The sequence below is a fragment of the Salmo trutta genome, chromosome 39 (assembly GCF_901001165.1).
Source record: "Salmo trutta chromosome 39, fSalTru1.1, whole genome shotgun sequence".
Taxonomy (NCBI): Eukaryota; Metazoa; Chordata; class Actinopteri; order Salmoniformes; family Salmonidae; genus Salmo; species Salmo trutta.
Genome location: NC_042995.1, coordinates 7,185,803 through 7,207,236, shown reverse-complemented (window position 1 = coordinate 7,207,236; position 21,434 = coordinate 7,185,803). Strand labels below are relative to the sequence as shown.

General features: G+C 45.1%; 1 protein-coding gene across 5 annotated transcripts in view; it reads right to left on the bottom strand.

Annotated features, from left to right (window-relative positions):
• The window catches only part of LOC115179591 (probable phospholipid-transporting ATPase IH), a 70,503-nt gene extending 50,040 nt beyond the window's left edge, over positions 1 to 20,463 (bottom strand). For 2 of the 5 annotated variants that reach the window (XM_029741194.1, XM_029741195.1), the window contains exon 1: positions 19,909 to 20,462. In XM_029741194.1, coding sequence (XP_029597054.1) covers positions 19,909 to 19,947 — 39 coding nt within the window. In that variant the 5' untranslated portion in view covers positions 19,948 to 20,462. Of the gene's footprint in view, positions 1 to 19,908 lie in introns of all 5 variants that reach the window. The other 3 variants (XM_029741192.1, XM_029741193.1, XM_029741196.1) reach the window with 3 other exon arrangements.
• Between the last annotated feature and the right edge of the window lie 971 nt (positions 20,464 to 21,434).

The window sequence follows — 21,434 nt, the reverse complement described above, 5'->3', positions numbered from 1 at the left end:
TGTGTGAAAGCGTGTGAAAGATAACGGTGTGTTTGTACAATACACCCACACTTCCGGCCATATAGCCACAGCAGAAACACTAGCTCGAGAACTGATAGAAACAGATACAACTGGTGATCTATTTATGTCACCATCACAGAGGGTGAAACACTAGGTAGCTAGGAACAATGGAACAGAGACTGTCATTTAATGTCAGTTCTGAGGTAGGGAGATAAGGAGAATCTCTACTGTCCAGTCCCCAGCTCTTCAATAGCTGACCGTCTAAAAGCTTGAAATATCAGGGAGGAAGACAGGCAGAGACAAGAGCTGGGTAAATAGCATTGTCACATGGGCAACAAGTCAAACGATATGTCGACACACAACACACAGCGTGTGTGTGTGCGTGCGTGTGCGTGACTGCATGAATGAGTGTGTGCATAAGTATGCGTATGTGTGTGTGCCCGTGTGCGTATGTGTGTGCGATTCTGGTCTCCCTGTTGCTCCAGAGATTAGGAGAGGAATGTGTTGGCAGGCAAGGGAAGCCAAGGAGAAAAGGATTTTCACCACAGCTTCCAAGGTACCTGTGTTCCTCTGTTGTCTCTGCTCTCTCTTTTCTCTCTGTCCGAGCCATTTAGAACTTACTGTAAATCACCAGATCTCCAGGGAGTCCTGCTCAAGATGACTAGAATCTTCACAACTCCTGAGAAAACCCGAACCTTTACGTTTTTCAGTCCAAGCTTTGGAAAAGTTCTGTGGTTCCAAAACAATCAAATTGTAGAGAGACCACTTAGAACGTTATTGTCATGGAACGTTCCGAGTCAAAATGGAGGATAGTTAGCTGAACTCTGTAGCTCTGCAGATGGGCCTTACTGTACTCTGTCTGTGGGTTGATTACACCCCACAGATTACAGCCCTGCTGTGCTCTCCATCTGTCAGTGTCTCGTACTGCCTGGAGATAAACAGCCCTACCAAACAAGCTCAGACTGATCCACAATACATCAACTGCCTTACTGCCACGGCCTCAGGGTCACTGTGTATAACAACATGATGCAAAACAACATGAAGGTAATATGCTGTCACTACTCTTTACCATGTGGCTCTTTCACATACTGTACCCATTGGAGTGATTTGCAAAGGGAAAAGGGATGCAAAACAGGCCTGATCTACCCTGGTGTTTCTGTCTACATCTTCCGCTCTCTAAGGGACCATAGGGGCCAGCCTCCTGGTCCTGGTAACACAGCTAATAGGCTTTACTGAGCCCAGCAGCATGGTAGGCCAGATGTGCAGGTTGTGTGTGTGTGTGTGTGTGTGTGTGTGTGTGTGTGTGTGTGTGTGTGAGGGAGAGAGAGAGGCCATGTAAAGTAGACGACATCAAACTATAATCACTTAAAACCCTGAGAGCAAAGCAGAGCAGTGGCAGGCAGGCAGCCAGGCAGGCCAGTCTATAAGACTCAATCTGGACGAGCGGCCAGGCTGACCGTGTGAGATCCCCCAGGGCTTTGTCGTCCCTCACTGACTGTTGCATTTTGAAAATGTGACCGTGCTGAGAGATCAGGCCTCCCCAGCCCCCCTGCACCTTCATATGGCTGTTCCTGCTATTATAGTCATCATCAGGCTCTGTCTGGAGGCCAGGCTGATTTTCAAAACTACCAACCAAGATGTTAGCGTGTCAGAATTGTGTTCCATGTACGGGGAGAACTGAGATGGTTGGTGTGACTCATTCTAGGCAACCGTGTGGTAATCTGAAATCAACACCCTCTCCACCGCTTAGAACAACAGTGCCCGCGCCAGTGTGTTTGGTTTGGCTCCACCAGTTGAGAGATCTCAGGCTGATTACGTGTTCAGCTCGTCCTGCACCTGTGTTGTGACCTCACCTGACCTCTGTAGAAACATAACATCAACTGGCTAGAGAGAGAGAGAGCTAGAGAGAGAGAGAGAACTAGAGAGAGAGAGAGAGAGAGCTAGAGAGAGCTAGAGAGAGAGCTAGAGAGAGAGCTAGAGAGAGAGCTAGAGAGAGAGCTAGAGAGAGAGCTAGAGAGAGAGCTAGAGAGAGAGCTAGAGAGAGAGCTAGAGAGAGAGCTAGAGAGAGAGCTAGAGAGAGAGAGAGAGAGCTAGAGAGAGAGAGAGAGAGCTAGAGAGAGAGAGCTAGAGAGAGAGAGAGAGCTAGAGAGAGAGCTAGAGAGAGAGCTAGAGAGAGAGCTAGAGAGAGAGCTAGAGAGAGCTAGAGAGAGAGAGAGAGAGAGAAGAAATGAATAACCACTCCCTTCTCCAGTGCCAGCCTGTACTGGAGAACTGTAGTAATTGATAAATGGAGAGGCAGGATGGTAATGATCAATGTGCAGACGTAATAGAAGGTAATATCATTTACTGTCATCCCCAGTACTCTCGAGCGGCTAGATGTTCTTTACCATTCGGCCATCAGATTTGCCACCAATGCTCCTTATAGGACACATCACTGCACTCTATACTCCTCTGTAAACTGGTCATCTCTGTATACCCGTCGCAACAACCACTGGTGGATGCTTATTTATAAAACCCTCTTAGGCCTCACTCCCCCCTATCTGAGATATCTACTGCAGCCCTCATCCTCCACATACAACACCCGTTCTGCCAGTCACATTCTGTTAAAGGTCCCCAAAGCGCACACATCCCTGGGTCGCTCCTCTTTTCAGTTCGCTGCAGCTAGCGACTGGAACGAGCTGCAACAAACACTCAAACTGGACAGTTTCATCTCAATCTCTTCATTCAAAGACTCAATCATGGACACTCTTACTGACAGTTGTGGCTGTTTAGCATGATGTATCGTTGTCTCTACCTTCTTGCCCTTTATGCTGATGTCTGTGCCCAATAATGTCTGTACCATGTTTTGTGCTGCTACCATGTTGTGCTGCTGCCATGCTGTGTTGCTAACTTGCCGTCTTAGGTCTCTCTTTATGTAGTGTTGTCTCTTGTCATGACGTGTGTTTTGTCTATATATATATATATATATATATATATATATATTTTTTTTTTTTAAATCGCAGCCCCCATCCTCGCAGGAGGCCTTTTGCCTCTAGGTAGGCCGCCATTGTAAATAAGAATTTGTTCTTAACTGACTTGCCTAGTTAAATAAAGGTTAAATAAAATGTTGACCTAGGAGCTACTACATGCAACAGCAGGTACACTCATCTCCTCTCCTCCCCTCCTCTACTCTACTCTCGTCCTCCCCTCCCCTCCCCTCCCTTCCCTTCATCCCCTCCCCGCTGTTACTGTGGGAGACAGAGCGCTGAGCCCAGAGAACTATAGTACTACCAGCTGAGTCACTCATTACACACAGACACACTTGAGTTTTCCAGTTGAATGGTATTGCATGACACTGCACTGTTTCCCAGCCATGAGCTAACAGTGAACTAAGGAGTTTAAACAGTCCATGAGAGATTGTCTTTGGAGAAAACATCTCGCTGTCCCAGTTGTTTCATATCACTGAAGAGGAAAGGAAAGGAGACAAGGAAAGGAAGCCAGGGTGTGGCTATTACGTGATACCTGCTCCAGGTTCCCATTAGTCTTTATGTCACACTGAACCAGCCCAACTCTGGAATGCCATAACTACACTGCTGACATATCATCAATACTCCTGCACAATGAAGGTGACTGTTGCATTAAAAAGCCAATAGAAAAAGGCTTATGACTCCGCGTTGCTATACAAACCACACATGTTCCCTACTCGTTTTTGTGGCTTAACGCTACACCATAAACTCTACATCAGCACCGTATTATTAACATGCTGATTATTCTCTGGGGACAGAGTTTCAGAGAAAGATACTCACCTACTTCTGTGTCTATCGGGGTCACCAGGGCAGAACACAGTAGCAGCTGCTCTTTATAAAAGCCCACCTGACAGAGGTAGAGGGATCTGTCTAAAGAGCCTTATGCTGAGGGAAGCTACAGTAACAGCCCACGTATCCACTCCTGTCCTATTCAATCAAAAGCAATGGTCACACTACATTTTTACATTATCATAGTTGCACATACAATAAGTATTTTAGTCAGCTACATATATGGAATTGTAATGTTGCAGTGAAATGACATTTGGGGCATGAGGAAACATAGGCCTGGGAACTACCTGCATTCACATGTGGTTCATAGAATGTGTAGCCTAGTGTTAATTAAACAATACATCACCCATGCATGGAGTCATACTCTGCTGTAAGGCTCAGTACAGGACAGCACCATGCATGGAGTCATTCAGTAGTCTGCTGTAAGGCTCAGTACAGGACAGCACCATGCATGGAGTCATACTCTGCTGTAAGGCTCAGTACAGGACAGCACCATGCATGGAGTCATTCAGTAGTCTGCTGTAAGGCTCAGTACAGGACAGCACCATGCATGGAGTCATTCAGTAGTCTGCTGTAAGGCTCAGTACAGGACAGCACCATGCATGGAGTCATTCAGTAGTCTGCTGTAAGGCTCAGTACAGGACAGCACCATGCATGGAGTCATTCAGTAGTCTGCTGCAAGGCTCAGTACAGGACAGCACCATGCATGGAGTCATACTCTGCTGTAAGGCTCAGTACAGGACAGCACCATGCATGGAGTCATACAGTAGTCTGCTGTAAGGCTCAGTACAGGACAGCAACATGCATGGAGTCATACAGTAGTCTGCTGTAAGGCTCGGTACAGGACAGCACCATGCATGGAGTCATATAGTCGTCTGCTGTAAGGCTCAGTACAGGACAGCACCATGCATGGAGTCATTCAGTAGTCTGCTGTAAGGCTCAGTACAGGACAGCACCATGCATGGAGTCATACTCTGCTGTAAGGCTCAGTACAGGACAGCACCATGCATGGAGTCATTCAGTAGTCTGCTGTAAGGCTCACTACAGGACAGCACCATGCATGGAGTCATACTCTGCTGTAAGGCTCAGTACAGGACAGCACCATGCATGGAGTCATTCAGTAGTCTGCTGTAAGGCTCAGTACAGGACAGCACCATGCATGGAGTCATACTCTGCTGTAAGGCTCAGTACAGGACAGCACCATGCATGGAGTCATTCAGTAGTCTGCTGTAAGGCTCAGTACAGGACAGCACCATGCATGGAGTCATACTCTGCTGTAAGGCTCAGTACAGGACAGCACCATGCATGGAGTCATTCAGTAGTCTGCTGTAAGGCTCAGTACAGGACAGCACCATGCATGGAGTCATTCAGTAGTCTGCTGTAAGGCTCAGTACAGGACAGCACCATGCATGGAGTCATACAGTAGTCTGCTGTAAGGCTCAGTACAGGACAGCACCATGCATGGAGTCATACTCTGCTGTAAGGCTCAGTACAGGACAGCACCATGCATGGAGTCATACTCTGCTGTAAGGCTCAGTACAGGACAGCAACATGCATGGAGTCATATAGTAGTCTGCTGTAAGGCTCAGTACAGGACAGCAACATGCATGGAGTCATACAGTAGTCTGCTGTAAGGCTCAGTACAGGACAGCACCATGCATGGAGTCATACTCTGCTGTAAGGCTCAGTACAGGACAGCACCATGCATGGAGTCATTCAGTAGTCTGCTGTAAGGCTCAGTACAGGACAGCACCATGCATGGAGTCATTCAGTAGTCTGCTGTAAGGCTCAGTACAGGACAGCACCATGCATGGAGTCATACTCTGCTGTAAGGCTCAGTACAGGACAGCAACATGCATGGAGTCATACAGTAGTCTGCTGTAAGGCTCAGTACAGGACAGCACCATGCATGGAGTCATACTCTGCTGTAAGGCTCAGTACAGGACAGCACCATGCATGGAGTCATTCAGTAGTCTGCTGTAAGGCTCAGTACAGGACAGCACCATGCATGGAGTCATTCAGTAGTCTGCTGTAAGGCTCAGTACAGGACAGCACCATGCATGGAGTCATTCAGTAGTCTGCTGTAAGGCTCAGTACAGGACAGCACCATGCATGGAGTCATACTCTGCTGTAAGGCTCAGTACAGGACAGCACCATGCATGGAGTCATACTCTGCTGTAAGGCTCAGTACAAGACAGCACCATGCATGGAGTCATTCAGTAGTCTGCTGTAAGGCTCAGTACAGGACAGCAACATGCATGGAGTCATACTCTGCTGTAAGGCTCAGTACAGGACAGCACCATGCATGGAGTCATACTCTGCTGTAAGGCTCAGTACAGGACAGCACCATGCATGGAGTCATTCAGTAGTCTGCTGTAAGGCTCAGTACAGGACAGCACCATGCATGGAGTCATACAGTAGTCTGCTGTAAGGCTCAGTACAGGACAGCACCATGCATGGAGTCATACTCTGCTGTAAGGCTCAGTACAGGACAGCACCATGCATGGAGTCATTCAGTAGTCTGCTGTAAGGCTCAGTACAGGACAGCACCATGCATGGAGTCATTCAGTAGTCTGCTGTAAGGCTCAGTACAGGACAGCACCATGCATGGAGTCATTCAGTAGTCTGCTGTAAGGCTCAGTACAGGACAGCACCATGCATGGAGTCATACTCTGCTGTAAGGCTCAGTACAGGACAGCACCATGCATGGAGTCATACTCTGCTGTAAGGCTCAGTACAAGACAGCACCATGCATGGAGTCATTCAGTAGTCTGCTGTAAGGCTCAGTACAGGACAGCAACATGCATGGAGTCATACTCTGCTGTAAGGCTCAGTACAGGACAGCACCATGCATGGAGTCATACTCTGCTGTAAGGCTCAGTACAGGACAGCACCATGCATGGAGTCATTCAGTAGTCTGCTGTAAGGCTCAGTACAGGACAGCACCATGCATGGAGTCATACAGTAGTCTGCTGTAAGGCTCAGTACAGGACAGCACCATGCATGGAGTCATTCAGTAGTCTGCTGTAAGGCTCAGTACAGGACAGCACCATGCATGGAGTCATTCAGTAGTCTGCTGTAAGGCTCAGTACAGGACAGCACCATGCATGGAGTCATACAGTAGTCTGCTGTAAGGCTCAGTACAGGACAGCACCATGCATGGAGTCATACAGTAGTCTGCTGTAAGGCTCAGTACAGGACAGCACCATGCACGGAGTCATATAGTAGTCTGCTGTAAGGCTCAGTACAGGACAGCAACATGCACGGAGTCATACAGTAGCCTGCTGTAAGGCTCAGTACAGGACAGCAACATGCATGGAGTCATACAGTAGTCTGCTGTAAGGCTCAGTACAGGACAGCACCATGCATGGAGTCATATAGTAGTCTGCTGTAAGGCTCAGTACAGGACAGCAACATGCATGGAGTCATACAGTAGTCTGCTGTAAGGCTCAGTACAGGACAGCACCATGCATGGAGTCATACAGTAGTCTGCTGTAAGGCTCAGTACAGGACTGCTGCTGAATCACTCTGTTAATAAACTCCTCCCTCCATGCTTCAGAGGGTAGGACAGAGGAAGAGGCTATGCTAAGCACTCTGTTAATAAACTCCTTCCTCCATGCTTCAGAGGGTAGAACAGAGAAAGAGGCTATGCTAAGCTATACTAGCCCAAACCTCCTGGGCCTTCGCTACACCATCTCCTCATAAATCATCTTCTCACTTCCTCCTTTTGTTCCAGGAGACACTACACACACAGACCATGGCACAAGATGATATCGTACCCATCTTGGAGGTATCACATGGGGAACCCACAGTGATAAGTGATAAACCATAGTGTTTGCAGGTCATAGTGTTTTCTGGGATCTGCTCAGCTCATTGGGGTTAGCAGTAAACAACTGATGTGTGGAAGGAACGTGTTCTACCTGTAACTCTCTAGCATAGTCAGAGATACTGTAGTCAGCAGGGAATGACAAGAGCACAGAGTGATAGGAAACAGCAACACCTAAGTCCCAGCGTCCCAGGCTCTTTGTTATTGTAGAGGCCGACTTGTCCCAGTCCCAGGGCTATAAGTCAGTCCACCCAGAGCTGAGTGTTCCCAAGGCTGTGTTTTGTCCCAGGCAGGACCAGACAGGCTCCAGGGGGTGTGAAGTGGTGGATATTAGGCTGTAGCAGGGTGGAACCAGACTAATTAGTCTATTTCCATGAATTGCCGACTGGTCGTCTGCTACATGGGGAGAAGACTGATCATATTATCCTACTGATTCATGGTACACTGTGACAGACGCTGTTTCACTGTCAATGCTTGGACGGGAAACAAAAATGCTGTTCCTCAAAGTAAATGAAGCAATCTGTATTATCACGGACGGAGAGGTTCACAAACTCAATACAAGCCTGATGAAACTTTAAAGGGGAGTTCCGAGTGGCGCAGTGGTCTAAGGCACTGCATCACAGTGCTAGCTGTGCCACTAGAGATCCTGGTTCGAGTCCAGGCTCTGTCGCAGCCGGGAGACCCATGGGGTGGCGCACAGTTGGCCCAGCGTCGCCCGGGGAGGGTTTGGCCGGCTGGAATGTACTTGTCCCATCGCACTCTAGCGACTCCTGTGGCGGGCCGGGCGCAATGCACGCTGACACAGTCGCCAGGTGTATGGTGTTTCCTCTGACAAATTGGTGCGGCTGGCTTCCGGATTAAGCGGGCATTGTGTCAAGAAGCAGTGCGGCTTGGTTGGCAGAAGAAGCAGTGCGGCTCTTGACCTTCACCTCTCCCGAGTCCGTACAGGGGTTGAAGCATTGGGACAAGACTGCAACTACCAATTGAATATCAAGAAATTGGGGATTTTTTAACATTTTTTTAAATATTGCTACACATGGTTGGTTCCCGCATGAGACTGACTGATACCAGACCAGGCTTCTTACCTTGAAACTGAGATACTCCTTTTGGAACCCAGAGCAATGTTCTGGCCATACTGCCAAATTGCTTAGTCAATCTGACACTCGCATGAATACAACCAAGACAGGTTATTACAAACATACGATTGGATACACACAGAACATTTCCATCACAATGCATTACTAACGTCAAGTGGAAAAGGTGCAGAGTAACAAAGGTGCAGGTTATCAGTGCGTTCATGTGGCTTCATAAGCACTATGACTCCCAGGAATGGCTGTGAGACGGCAGCTAGTCTGTTCGTCTATAGAGTGGTGCCAGGTTTGGTCCTCTCCTCCTGCTCGGTCTCCCCAGCTGTCGTCTCTGTCTCTGTGTGTGTGTGTGTGTGTGTGTGTGTGTGTGTGTGTGTGTGTGTGTGTTTCCCAGGCCTAAGAGGCAGTGTGTCTGAGAGAGCAACATTAATCCCAGGACGGCCACAGCAGCCAGTCATCCACTCACATGGTCTCTGTGTGACTTCCTCAAACAAACCCCCTTTGTCTAAAGCTACCACACACACACACACACACACACACACACACACGATGCACTGCATTCCAGAGATAGGAAAACATCCAACTCAACTCCATTCAAGTCAACCCGACAACACCAAGTGCACATAAAAAACTCTAGATGTTGTCGCCAAAAGATTTTAGCCTTTGGAATCCGTTGAACACAGATATGAATCCTAACAAAGCTCCCCATGACTGATCCTCTACATGGTCACACTAGTGTGCATGTTACACCATAGAGGCAGTTCTGTTCTGAGCTAAACAGTCACATGATCACACAGGCCTTAGTCATGTGATGGGGGACTGACTGTGTGGTGGGATCAGACCAGCTGACCCTTCAGCAGGGGTAAATCTGCTCAGCCCTACTGAACACAGGCACTGTGAGGAACACCTCAGAGCTCAGTGCTCAGCCAGGTTTGATTATACCTCCACTCCCATCAATTCAAACTTTATAAAACTACACAAGCTTCCAACATATAAATGAATGAGATACCAAACCCGTTCACAGGGTTGGTTAACTCTTCAGATTCCTCGGGTCTCCGTGGAATTAGGTAAATCCGCTTTTAGTTCTCACGCTCCACATTTTTGGAATCACTTACAAAACTCATTACATTTAGATTCCCTGGTGCCACTAGGGCCGTTTGAAACCCTGATGATAAATGAGTTCACAGAGGTGTGCAATACTTTTGACTGATTGATTTAGTAACTTGTTAATGAAGGCTGGGATGTTGGTGACGTTCTAATGTAATGTACTTGTTATTGGATGTTGTTATATTTCTTTAAATCTTTTGCTTTGTGGTCGCAGGCCACCATTGAAAATGAACCCTGGTCTCAACTGGACTCCACTGGTTAAATAAAAGTAGCTAAGAATGTATCAAATGACAATAGAACAGACGCCAAAACAGAAATGCCAAAAATAGACCTGCCAAGTCCAGGGCTGTGTTCAAAAACCTAGCGGAGGTGTAAGTGAGAGCGTCACAGTGAAAGTGTCTCTCTGGTCTCAGTGTAAAAGGTTACATCGCCGTGCACCGCCCACATGTTGTAACAATGTGGAGGGCGCCGTAAAGCTCCGCATTGACATGATTGGGACTTCCTGTATAAACACAAACACTTCTTTGGCAACTTCCTTCACAACAGCTCTGCTCCGCGAAGCGTAAGAAGTGTACACGCCCTGACTTCTGCAGAGGCCGTATCTCAGTAAATGCTGTACAGCCACTGCAGACGTCAGATTGACCATACAGAGCCTTTAAGGCTGTCTGTCTGTGGTGTTATCTAATCCTCCAGAGTAAAGCCAGGCATGTGTGTGTTGGCCCTGTGGCATCACTTCACTCTCACCTTAGCAGCACCTGTCAGCCAGCCAGCCAGCCAGCCAGCCAGCCAGCCAGCCAGCCAGTCAGTCAGTCAGTCAGTCAGTCAGTCAGTCAGTCAGTCAGTCAGTCAGTCAGTCAGTCAGTCAGTCAGTCAATCTCCTACTACCTATAAAACATTCAACAGCTAAAGCCAGGACCAAAAATAGCATAGACCTGTCAGGAACCTCTCTGTCATAGAGCTAGAAGCCAGCTAGGGGACAACACAGACCACAGTCACAGCTCTGACTCCTTTAACCCTTTATTTCATTAGTTTGAGTGAAAACATTGAAAATCGATACCAGTAAAAGTTTTGAACGGAGAGAGTTGAGGTTATTTTTTTCTGACGTGAAGCTGAATTGTTTTGACTAGCAGAAATCTCTCACACACTCAATGTGCAGCCAGGCATAACAACCCAATACCTCTCCGTCAGATCACTGACACCAGCCTGATAGCAGCCTCGCTCTTCTCTCCTAAACGCTTCAAATCGATCTGTGGGCACATTGTATCCACTCACCTCACCAGGCGTTTGATAGACAAAAGGCTGCCAGCAAGAGCCAGCTATCTTTAAATAGATCATTTAGCAGATTACAGGCCTAGACTGAGGAATTTCTAAGCACGCAGAGACAAAAGGACATGGTAGGGAAGTGATACTGAAACAAATGGAAATCTGTTCTGAAGTTCACTGAGCTCGCAAAGTAAGAGTTGAAAAAGAATGTCTTTGTGAGATCAGATTAGGCAATTAAGCGAATTGTAATACTTGTATCATTACCGTGCCTCAGCCCACTCACAATATGTGGACAACGAACACGATCATCTGTGATATTTCATCACAGGATATGACACAGATATACACACACATACATACACTGAGTGTACAAAACATTAAGGTCACCTGCTCTTTCCATGACAGACTGACCAGGTGAATCAAATCAAATTTTATTGGTCACATACACATGGTTAGCAGATGTTATTGCGAATGTGGCAAAATACTTTTAGTGCTTTTAGTTCCGACGGTGCAGCAATATCTAACAATTCCCCAACAACTACCTAATACACACAAATCTAAGTAAAGGAATGGAATAAGAATATAAATCCCTCAATCAGTGTAGATGAAGGTGAGGAGACAGGTTAAAGAAGGATTTTTAAGCACTGAGACATGGATTGTGTACACGTGCCATTCAGAGAGTGAATGGGCAAGACAAAAGATTTAAGCCTCTCTCTCATTCCCCAACCCTTCTCTCTCTCATTACCGGCTTCAGTTGACGAAACCTTTCCCCTTTTCCTGTGTGTGTGTGTGTGTGTGTGTGTGTGTGTAATGCTGCTGTCTCACCCTAGGCCTTCTGGCTGGTGGGTGGTCACATGATGATCCAATGACCCAGTACTCCAGGGAAACAAAATCCCTCTGTCTACGCTGAGGTCTTCCTCTATGAGACTGAGGTCTTCCTCTATGAGACTGAGGTCTTCCTCTATGAGACTGAGGTCTTCCTCTATGAGACTGAAGTCTTCCTCTATGAGACTGAAGTCTTCCTCTATGAGACTGAAGTCTTCCTCTATGAGACTGAAGTCTTCCTCTGATGATCAGAGACAACAGAGTTGTAGCAGGATCTTGTTAGAACATGGTACAATTCAGGAAAATAGAATTATCTTTGACGGAATTACACTTTTGACAGTTTTCTGCTGCAGAGAACACATCCTAAAGTGATGAAGACCAAAGTTAAAATTCAGACTGCCATGTCTTTGTTCTAGTTTTCAGACGACCTTTCTTGTACATTATGTATGACTGGCAAAAGATAGACAGTCAATCACGAGTGTTTAACATGTTTTCTATAACGACAACCAATGCTGAAAGGTCAGAGGTCACAGCCTAAACACATCAGCAGCGTGACGTCTATAGAACCAACCATTGACTTCTAATCGAACTAGTCTTTGTGCTCCATTATAACCCTGAAAAGGGGTTTTTAAGGGGATCACACCCTGATTTGTCTATAGAACCAACCATTGACTTCTAATCGAACTAGTCTTTGTGCTCCATTATAACCCTGAAAAGGGGTTTTTAAGGGGATCACACCCTGATTTTCCGCTCCGCTCGTCCGGACACGGGCCAGAGAGCTGGGTGCATGAATCCTGATGTCCTTGGTCGTCACTGTGGGAACAGGATCTATATTATGGTACGCTGCACCAGGGCTCTCACCTATGGTGTTGACACAGTGGATAAAATAGTACTATGTCTCAGTGTGTTTCATTAGCTCCCTATCAGCCGTGAAATAAAGCTGCCCCGTGCCCTCAGCCACTCCCCCCTCTCTTTCACTTCCTCTCTCCATCTCTTCCTCTTTTACTCAGTGACAGTCTGATCTAAGGAGGCTCAAGACACCCCCCCAACCTCTATCCGTCTTACACTCATTCACACCATTTATTCCAAGGACAGACAGTGTGTCTCCAAGTTGCCATGGCACGTTCTTCAAGAATTCTGACAATTATTTAACCATTAGCTCCTCATTTCCATCTCAGCAGGGGACCGTGAGGAGGGACTTCCTGTTGTAACTAGTCACTCGTCAATAATCTTGTCATGACTTCCGCCGAAGTCGGTCCCTCTCCTTGTTCGGGCGGCTTTCGGCGGTCGACGTCACCGGTCTTCTAGCCATCACCGATCCACCTTTCATTTTCCATTTGTTTTGTCTTTGTTTTCTACACACCTGGTTTCATTCCCCAATTACATGTATTTAACCCTCTGTTTCCCCCATGTTTTTGTGCGTGATTGTTTCTATGTTCATTCGGTACATTATGGCTGGTATTTCGACAGGTGCTGTTTTCACCCGTGCGTAATTGAATACCGTTTATTGTTGGTCAATTGTATTGTTACCTTGTGCCTTTATTTTGAGTAAAGTACGTTGCTCACTCATTCTGCTCTCCTGCGCCTGACTTCATGCACCAGCTACACCCACCTTCTGACAGGTCTGATTAATATCAGTCATAATAGATCAAAGGGAATGTCAAGCTCTCTCTCTCTCTCATAATGTATTTCCAGGCTGAGCGTGCAGTTCATCAAGTCTAGAAGTTGAGAATCTCTCCTATTCGAACAGCGAGGACTTTCACGCGTCACTTCACTAAGGTCCTATCAAACTGACAACCGCTCATCCACCATCCATTGCTATTACATCACCACTGTCTGCTGTGCTAGGCTGGCTCATTCTCCTCGGACACTGCTGTGGATAGGTAGAGGGGCTCTGTTCTCTAGGACAGAATGTCCTGAACGATCCATCCACATAGAAATGTATTGTGTAGAATGGACAACGTTCTATCACACCGTGTTCTATCACATTTCTATAAACATTCAGTTTTCTGAATGTGTCGTGCTGGGCTGCTTTCATCCTGACATCACTGTAGATTAGAACGGTTTCAGTTGGATCACATGGAACAGGTTTTGAGCAGCTCCCTCAGGGCTCTGGGACCAGTGACCTAATCACAATACACTGTTAAAAGGAAAGGAGTACTGTCATTGAGATTTGATTGAATTGAGCCCAAAGCCATCTCAGACTATTGAGATACACATGAGCAATGTTCCTGTCTCTGTATGATCTCTAAAGAATGAGTGTGTGCTGGGTAGTGAGATATGATTCTCTGAGGGGGGACGGCATTAAGGGTTATGCCCCCCTTTATGAGCACTCTTTAGTGTTCCTATCCAAGGGCCCAGAACCAACACGTGGAACATTACCAAGTCCAAACACTCACCGGCTCAATCTCTCCTGATGTGGCCTTTTCTGCTCCATTAAATCACTGTAATCCATCATCAGCCTCTTGGTCCACAGGGCCCCCCTGGTCCACAGGGCCCCCCTGGTTCACAGGGCCCCCCAGTAGGTTAATACTCAGCAGTACGGTTGGTAATACTGGAGCTGGAGCAGCTCCATAGTTATAGGCAGGGCCAAAGATATACAGAGTTTGGTGGTCAACTTGCTTTGAGATTCTAGAATTATGATGGGCACCATGTTGGAACCAAATGAATGGAAAGTAGAATGTTATTGTTATTGGATGGACAGGAATTAACCGGATACTTACAGGAGAGCAACAAGACAACATGGATTAAGGAGGAGCTCTGTGAATCCCTGTTCAAGAAGTAGTCCAGTCTGTCCGCACAGAGAGGCAGACAGACACACGTACAGTATGAGGTTGTTAAGTCACAGGTTATTTCCACCTGGCTGAAAGACCCTGGACCGAGAGACACAGAGGATGGGTGCAGGGAGGTGTGATAACACTGTGATTACACAGCTCACAGAGTCATAATACTGCTATTTAACCTGGCTACAGCCAGATCAATACGGGAAGCTTGAGTCGAAGCTCTATGAGTGAGGTCATCAGGAGAAATACGTACTCATGTCCATTGAGAGTTGCATAGTATTTTCATGCAGCAAGCCTACATCAAGGAAATATTTTCCCTTTATCTCAGAAAAATGGTTTTAAAGAGACCAAGCATATTACATCATATTGTAATGTACAGTACAGCTTTGAATTGATGTAATTTACACAACAACAAAAAATATTTTTGGGTCAGATGAAATGTTTGTGTGAACTTTAGAAACCCCTGATCCTAAGTCTAACTACTAACAACAAGTGGTGTCATGGCCCATTATCCGTTTAGCTCAGATCCAACTAATCCCAAACCGTCCCTCCAAACCGTCCCTCCTGTCCCATTCTGTCCCTAGAAACACAGCCAAACAGTCACAACACCACACACAGGCAGTAGACCCTGTGTATATATCCCACTGGTGGACACAGATGCTGTAGTACTGTATTACTGACTATCAGGAACAATTAAACACGCTACACAGTACATCTAATGTAACAGAGTGCAGGCTAAGTTACATAATGGTAACATTACATGCTCATGGGTTTCTCTTTCAAAGCAAATTAATTCAATATCTTCTTGTCCCAGTTGGAGAGATCCATTGTGCAGTCAGATATGATCATTTACATGTCTGTATATTCACCTCATAATCACCTCTCAACAGCATGACCCTATTATATCATGACATGGTTCTGGTGCTTCATTAAGGTCCCTCCCCCTGGTGAGTATAAATGAGATTATCTATCTATGTGGACAGCGTGAGAGAGAGAGAGAGAGCTCCCCCACTCCTAACCTAATCCCCAGGAGACAGGAAGTCAGCAGGAGAGAGACTTCCTGTCCAGCTGAGCAGATCAGTAGCCAAACAGCCACGGCCCGAGAGTTTCAGGCTCTGTCCCACCTTACTAGTATTGACCAGTGTGTTACTGTTCCTATGTGCTTGTGTCTGTCTGTCGGTCGCCCGATCTGCTTCATACATGTTTCATCGCTCACCTTTGTGTTAATGAATAATGCATTACTGTCTCTATGCTGTTGTTGTTTCTATGTATGTGCATGATTGTGTACTTGTGTTTTGAGTGAACCCTCAGGAATAGGGAAGAGTAGCTGCTGCGAGAACCAAATAATTGAATAGAGAACAGATGTCATTGGCTGCGAGTGATGACAGAATCATTGATAATGTCCTGATTCCTGTGTCCTGGCTGATTTCCCCTGAGGCAGAACACGTTCCCGAGGGAATGGGAATTACCCCGAAGGAATAATGCATTTATCAATAACAAGCCATTGTCAGGGGATGAGCCCAAAACATAGTGCTACACACAGAAGAAAAGTCTGTACAAGGAGCCTCATCACTGTAAGAAACAGCAATTTCACTCACGGCTTCAGCTCTATGGATGAATTAGTATTTGGGTTTCATAACCCACCAATACATCATAGACAGAGTGGGGGTGAAGAGGACATGTTGACAAGGAGGAGATGAAGGAAAAATGCATAAAAGACAACCAGGAGAGGAACAGTGGGCACCTTGTGCAAACTGACAGCTAAAGATTACAGTGCTGCCTTTGAACACTTTTGCGGGAAAGACAATTTGAAATTGTCAACCTAAAAAAGGTACACTTGCATAACTGTGTGTGTGTGTAGAAATCTTCTCCTCTTTTTCTCCTCCTCTCCTAATGCCAGACAGCATTACTACGCAGTAGATCAAAGTTCAGGGGGGCCCGAGCTTTTCGTTACACATTACCCTCTCGCTCTCTCCACAGTCCCCTCGTGACTACTAACCCAGCGCGTACTGCATCCAATGGCTTGCCTCCCTCTCTCCCTCTCCTCACTGTCACGGGACCGCTCTCTAATAGACACCATTGATGCCCATCAAAAGTTACAGTATGTTATTCAATAGTCATGTACGTAGTGAAGTCCTATGGGTGTAGGTTTGTAGCCAATCACCAAGACGACGTCACTATTTGCTATTCTTTAATTCACGCCCATCATCCCTCAACAGAGCAAGGCTGTGTGAATCAGAGTCTGTCTGTCTGTCAGCCCGTCTGTTTGCTGATAAACACACGTCTCAACACGCGGCTACAGTCAAGGCCTTCAGAGGTGACGCGCTGGACGATTCGCATGTGTACCCCGACTAGTCCACTGATGTTCTGTGTCGTTTTGTTGTTGAGCCAAAGATGCCATGTGATTGAGGCGTTCCAACGTGATGTGAAACATCACAAATAATCACTGAGGCACAAAATTGAATAAACTGAAGTTTCTCTCCGCCACAATTCAGATCTATAAGCAGTAAGCATATTAAACCCAGAGAGTCAGGTGGGAGCACTGGGCAGCTACCTTTTAATACCTGAGAGCACCACACTGTCTCCTTCATTCAGCTAATGGCTACAGTCAGTAATATGTCCATAAGCTTCTCCAAATGCCTCGGACCCCGTGGGCTCATGGGAGCAGCCCTCTGGATTAGCGCCAAACACGCATTACTGTACTGAACTGGATAACCCACAGCCCATAGGCTCCGCTGTAACCTATTGATTCCCCCAGCAGCACACATCAGCCCTAAAACCACTGGATTACGTAATTCTCCACACAACTACGCTAGACATATGGTCTAATGTGTGGTCAGAGGATGTGTTCCTGCCTGGTCATAAAGACAGAAGGAGTGTTTGTTTGCTTTAGGTAAACCAGAGGAGGCTGGTGGAAGCAGCTATAGGAGGATGGGTTCATTGTAATAGCTGGAATAGAACAAATGGAACGGTATCAAAACACAACCAACATATGGAAACCATTTTTGAATCCGTTCCATTTATTCCATTCATTACAATGAGCCCGTCCTCCTATAGCTCCTCCCACCAGCCTCCTCTGATGTAAATGTATGAACAGGTGGTTTATGGACATCTGAAATATTTTTTGCTTCATCTTTTAACATGCAACACGGAACAGAAATAAATTGGTAGAAGTGTATATTTGCACTCTTGGGGTGTTGTTGTTTTACAGAACTTCACCAGGGGTCTCTACCTCATGTGTTCAATTCCATTATTGTTATGATTACATTTCAGTCAATGATTCAGTGTTCAATCATTATTCTTCCTAGATTAAAAGATACTGAATTGATGGTTTGGCGTGTGCTGTCAATTACGTCTGTCATGGCGTGCATCAGTTTGACTTTGGCCTATCTGCCGACTAACGTGCGCTTATATCATAATCTATTTCATGAAAAAGACATGAGGTGACATTGATGCTGATCAGCAGTCAGTACAGGTTCCTGGTGATGACAGAAGAAAAATATATATCAACGAATGATTTTGTCAGCAACTAGGCTATAAATTAAATACACAATTCTAATAGGCTACAAGTGAATACTCTGCCAAGCTCGAGGAAACAATTGTTGAACCCTATAGAGTTATATTGTGGTTTAAATGCAACTGTGATGATTTGCTCTTTCCGTGTTCTAAGAGTGAGTCCATACTCCACCTTACAGAGTCAAGACGATAGTGACATTGTGCAATTCAAAATGTTTAAACCAACCAATTACAATCTCTTTGCTTAATTTATTTTAATGATGTAGCCCATTTAACCTTATACACATTGGCATATATGGATAGGGCTAAATTGAAATGTTTCTTACAGAAGAAATATTAAAAATGCATAACCATTGTAGCAATTGAAAGGGAACAGTTTGGAGAAGACTATGAGACGGGAGTACACAACAGCTCACCTGACAACAAAAAAATCCAACATTGCACTTGATTTTATGTGCATTTTACATTTACGCCACATTTGTTGATAACGAAATCTGAAAATACTCTGGACACATTCAGTAACCTGATAAGACTATTCCTGGAAAATGTGGGGTAGGTGCAACATAAAACAAAAACATGACAAGGGTTTGAGTGAGAGGACTAACTGGTGTCTCCAAGTCACCACACCTCTCCAAAGTGTGCACAGTTCCTAAGCAATCTCAATGCACTTTTAATGACACAAAGAAGTCTTCAACTAGAAGTAGTTTTTTTTGCTCTCCTAGCTGTGACGTTGAGGAACTAGAGCAAGCACACTTGTAATTATTTCATGTGGAACACAACGCTGAATCGCCGCCATCACACAATTACTGTTGTTGTTTACACAACCCAAAAACGGTCCGTTATAAATCACAATCTGGGTCAGGTGGGCATCATTTGAAAGCTTGTTCTATTGCCAACATGACTAACTAAGTTATAAAATACGATCTAACAACTTTCACAAGGCAATTCAGAGAAATAGATCGTAATTTGAGTACATAGAAAGGAGTTATTTGTGCATTCAGGTGCGTGTGCCAAGACAAATTTTCAAATTTTTCAAGTCTCATTCTGTTCAGAACAACAAAGAGTATGACGACATGTCATCTTGTAACTGTACATAAAACATAATGATCATAAACGTTGACACTGTATACGACATGAGTTTTATAATTTCGAAATGTGATGTTCACATTTGGACTCACTGTTTGGCTTGCTTGTATGACATCAAAGCGGTATTTACTATAATCAATGTCTCATCTTTCAAAATACATTAAATCATATTAATTTATTCAGACAACAAAACATTTGCAAATGTTTCCCAATTAGCGGGTGGGATAGGGGCAACTTTTTGTCGTGCGTGGTACTCACATTCAGAAAGGCTGTCAGTCAAAACCCACACACCTCTGTGAAGCGCAGAGCCAGAGCTCTGACGTCATGTATAGAGTTCCTGTACAGCCACTACGTTCCAATTTAGGAGCTTATTAGTGCGGAAATCTGCCATTTCAACCGCTATATGGGTACGAGTGTAAAGGGCTACATGGGAAATGGAAACCCACAATTGTTCATAGAAACGCAACAATGTTTCATTGAGAATAGACTTGTAAAGCCGCAACCACCTGACCAACAAGTTGGTAGCCTACTATGCAATAGTAGGCTAAACCCCATAGACTTTTGTTTTGGCACAACCAAATGGATTCCAAGAAAGTAATTCAGTGCAATAGGCTACTTACCCATCTGGTGATGAATTTGCGAATAGAGCTAAAATCCATTCTTTAACAGGTTCCAGCTGCTCCAAGCAATTTCTTTTTTGCCGTCTTCTTTAATCTTTTGACGCTAGCTAATTTTTATTTCTACTCTATACTCCATGACTTTCGGACGGTCCCCTTTTTCTGCCTAAGAACTATAATAGTCTGGGTGCGACTATTGTAATCCTATACGATCAGTCACCTATTGGTCTCTCTATGAAAGGTAAAGCTCAAATGCCCACGCGCTTTCATAGTTCTGCTTTCATTCATATGCTGACATGTTAGTCTATGATTCAGCAGCCAGAGCGGTATTCTTTTCCCCTAATGTTTCAGACGCAAAGTCCCCTACTTCTACTAGTCAGAAGTAGCGTCTTCTTTTCCCTCTCCTGCCTTTTCGCTCTCACCTTCCTCGCGCCGGTAATCTTCTTGGCTCTCCGCTGTGGGAAATAACCGTTTTTCTTCCATCATAGGCTACGTCACTGGGAGCCGTAAGCGCTTGCGCACTCTAGTGTCACACACTTGCCGACTGGAATGTATCAGTTTCGGTCAGGCATGCATGCTCATGTCTTTTCTCAGCAGAATCACTTAAAACTTCTTCAGGATTGGTGGGTCCCTGCGGATGGTTGAGCTAATGTAGACTTATGCGATCAGCATGAGGTTGTAAGTAACAAGAACATTTCCCAGGACATAGACATATCTGATATTGGCAGAAAGCTTATATTCGTGTTAATCTAACTGCACTGTCCAATTTACAGTAGCTATGACAGTGAAAGAATACCATGCTATTGTTTGAGGAGAGTGCACAGTTTTGAACATGAAAAGTTATTAATAAACAAATTAGGCCCATTTGGGCAGTCTTGATACTACATTTTGAACAGAAATACAATGGTTCCTTGGATCAGTCTAAAACTTTGCACATACACTGCTGCAATCTAGTGGGAAAAATCTAAATTGCACCTGGGCTGGAATAATACATTATGGCCTTTCTCTTGCATTTCAAATATGATGGTACAAAACCAAAAAAATACTAAACAGTTTTTTTTTCTTTGTATTATCTTTTACCAGATTTAATGTGTTATATTCTCTTACATTTCTTTCACATTTCCACAAACTTCAAGGTGTTTCCTTTCAAATGGTACCAAGCATATGCATATCCTTGCTTCAAGGCCTGAGCTATAGACAGTTAGATTTGGGCATGTCATTTTAAGCGAAAATTTGAAAAAAAGGGTCCAATCCTATAGAGGTTCTTAACCTCTACGGGCCACGGTGGCAGTATTGAGAATTTTGAAAAAAATACGTGCCCATTTTTAACTGCCTCCTACACCAACTCAGAAGCTAGGATATGCATATTATTAACACATTCGGATAGAAAACACTCTGAATTTTCTAAAACAGTTTGAATGGTGTCTGTAAGTATAACAAAACTCATATTGCAGGCAAAAACCTGATAAAAATAGATTTAAAAAAATGAGAATTTTGTGGCTGTACTATTTAGTGTCATTGTTTATTAG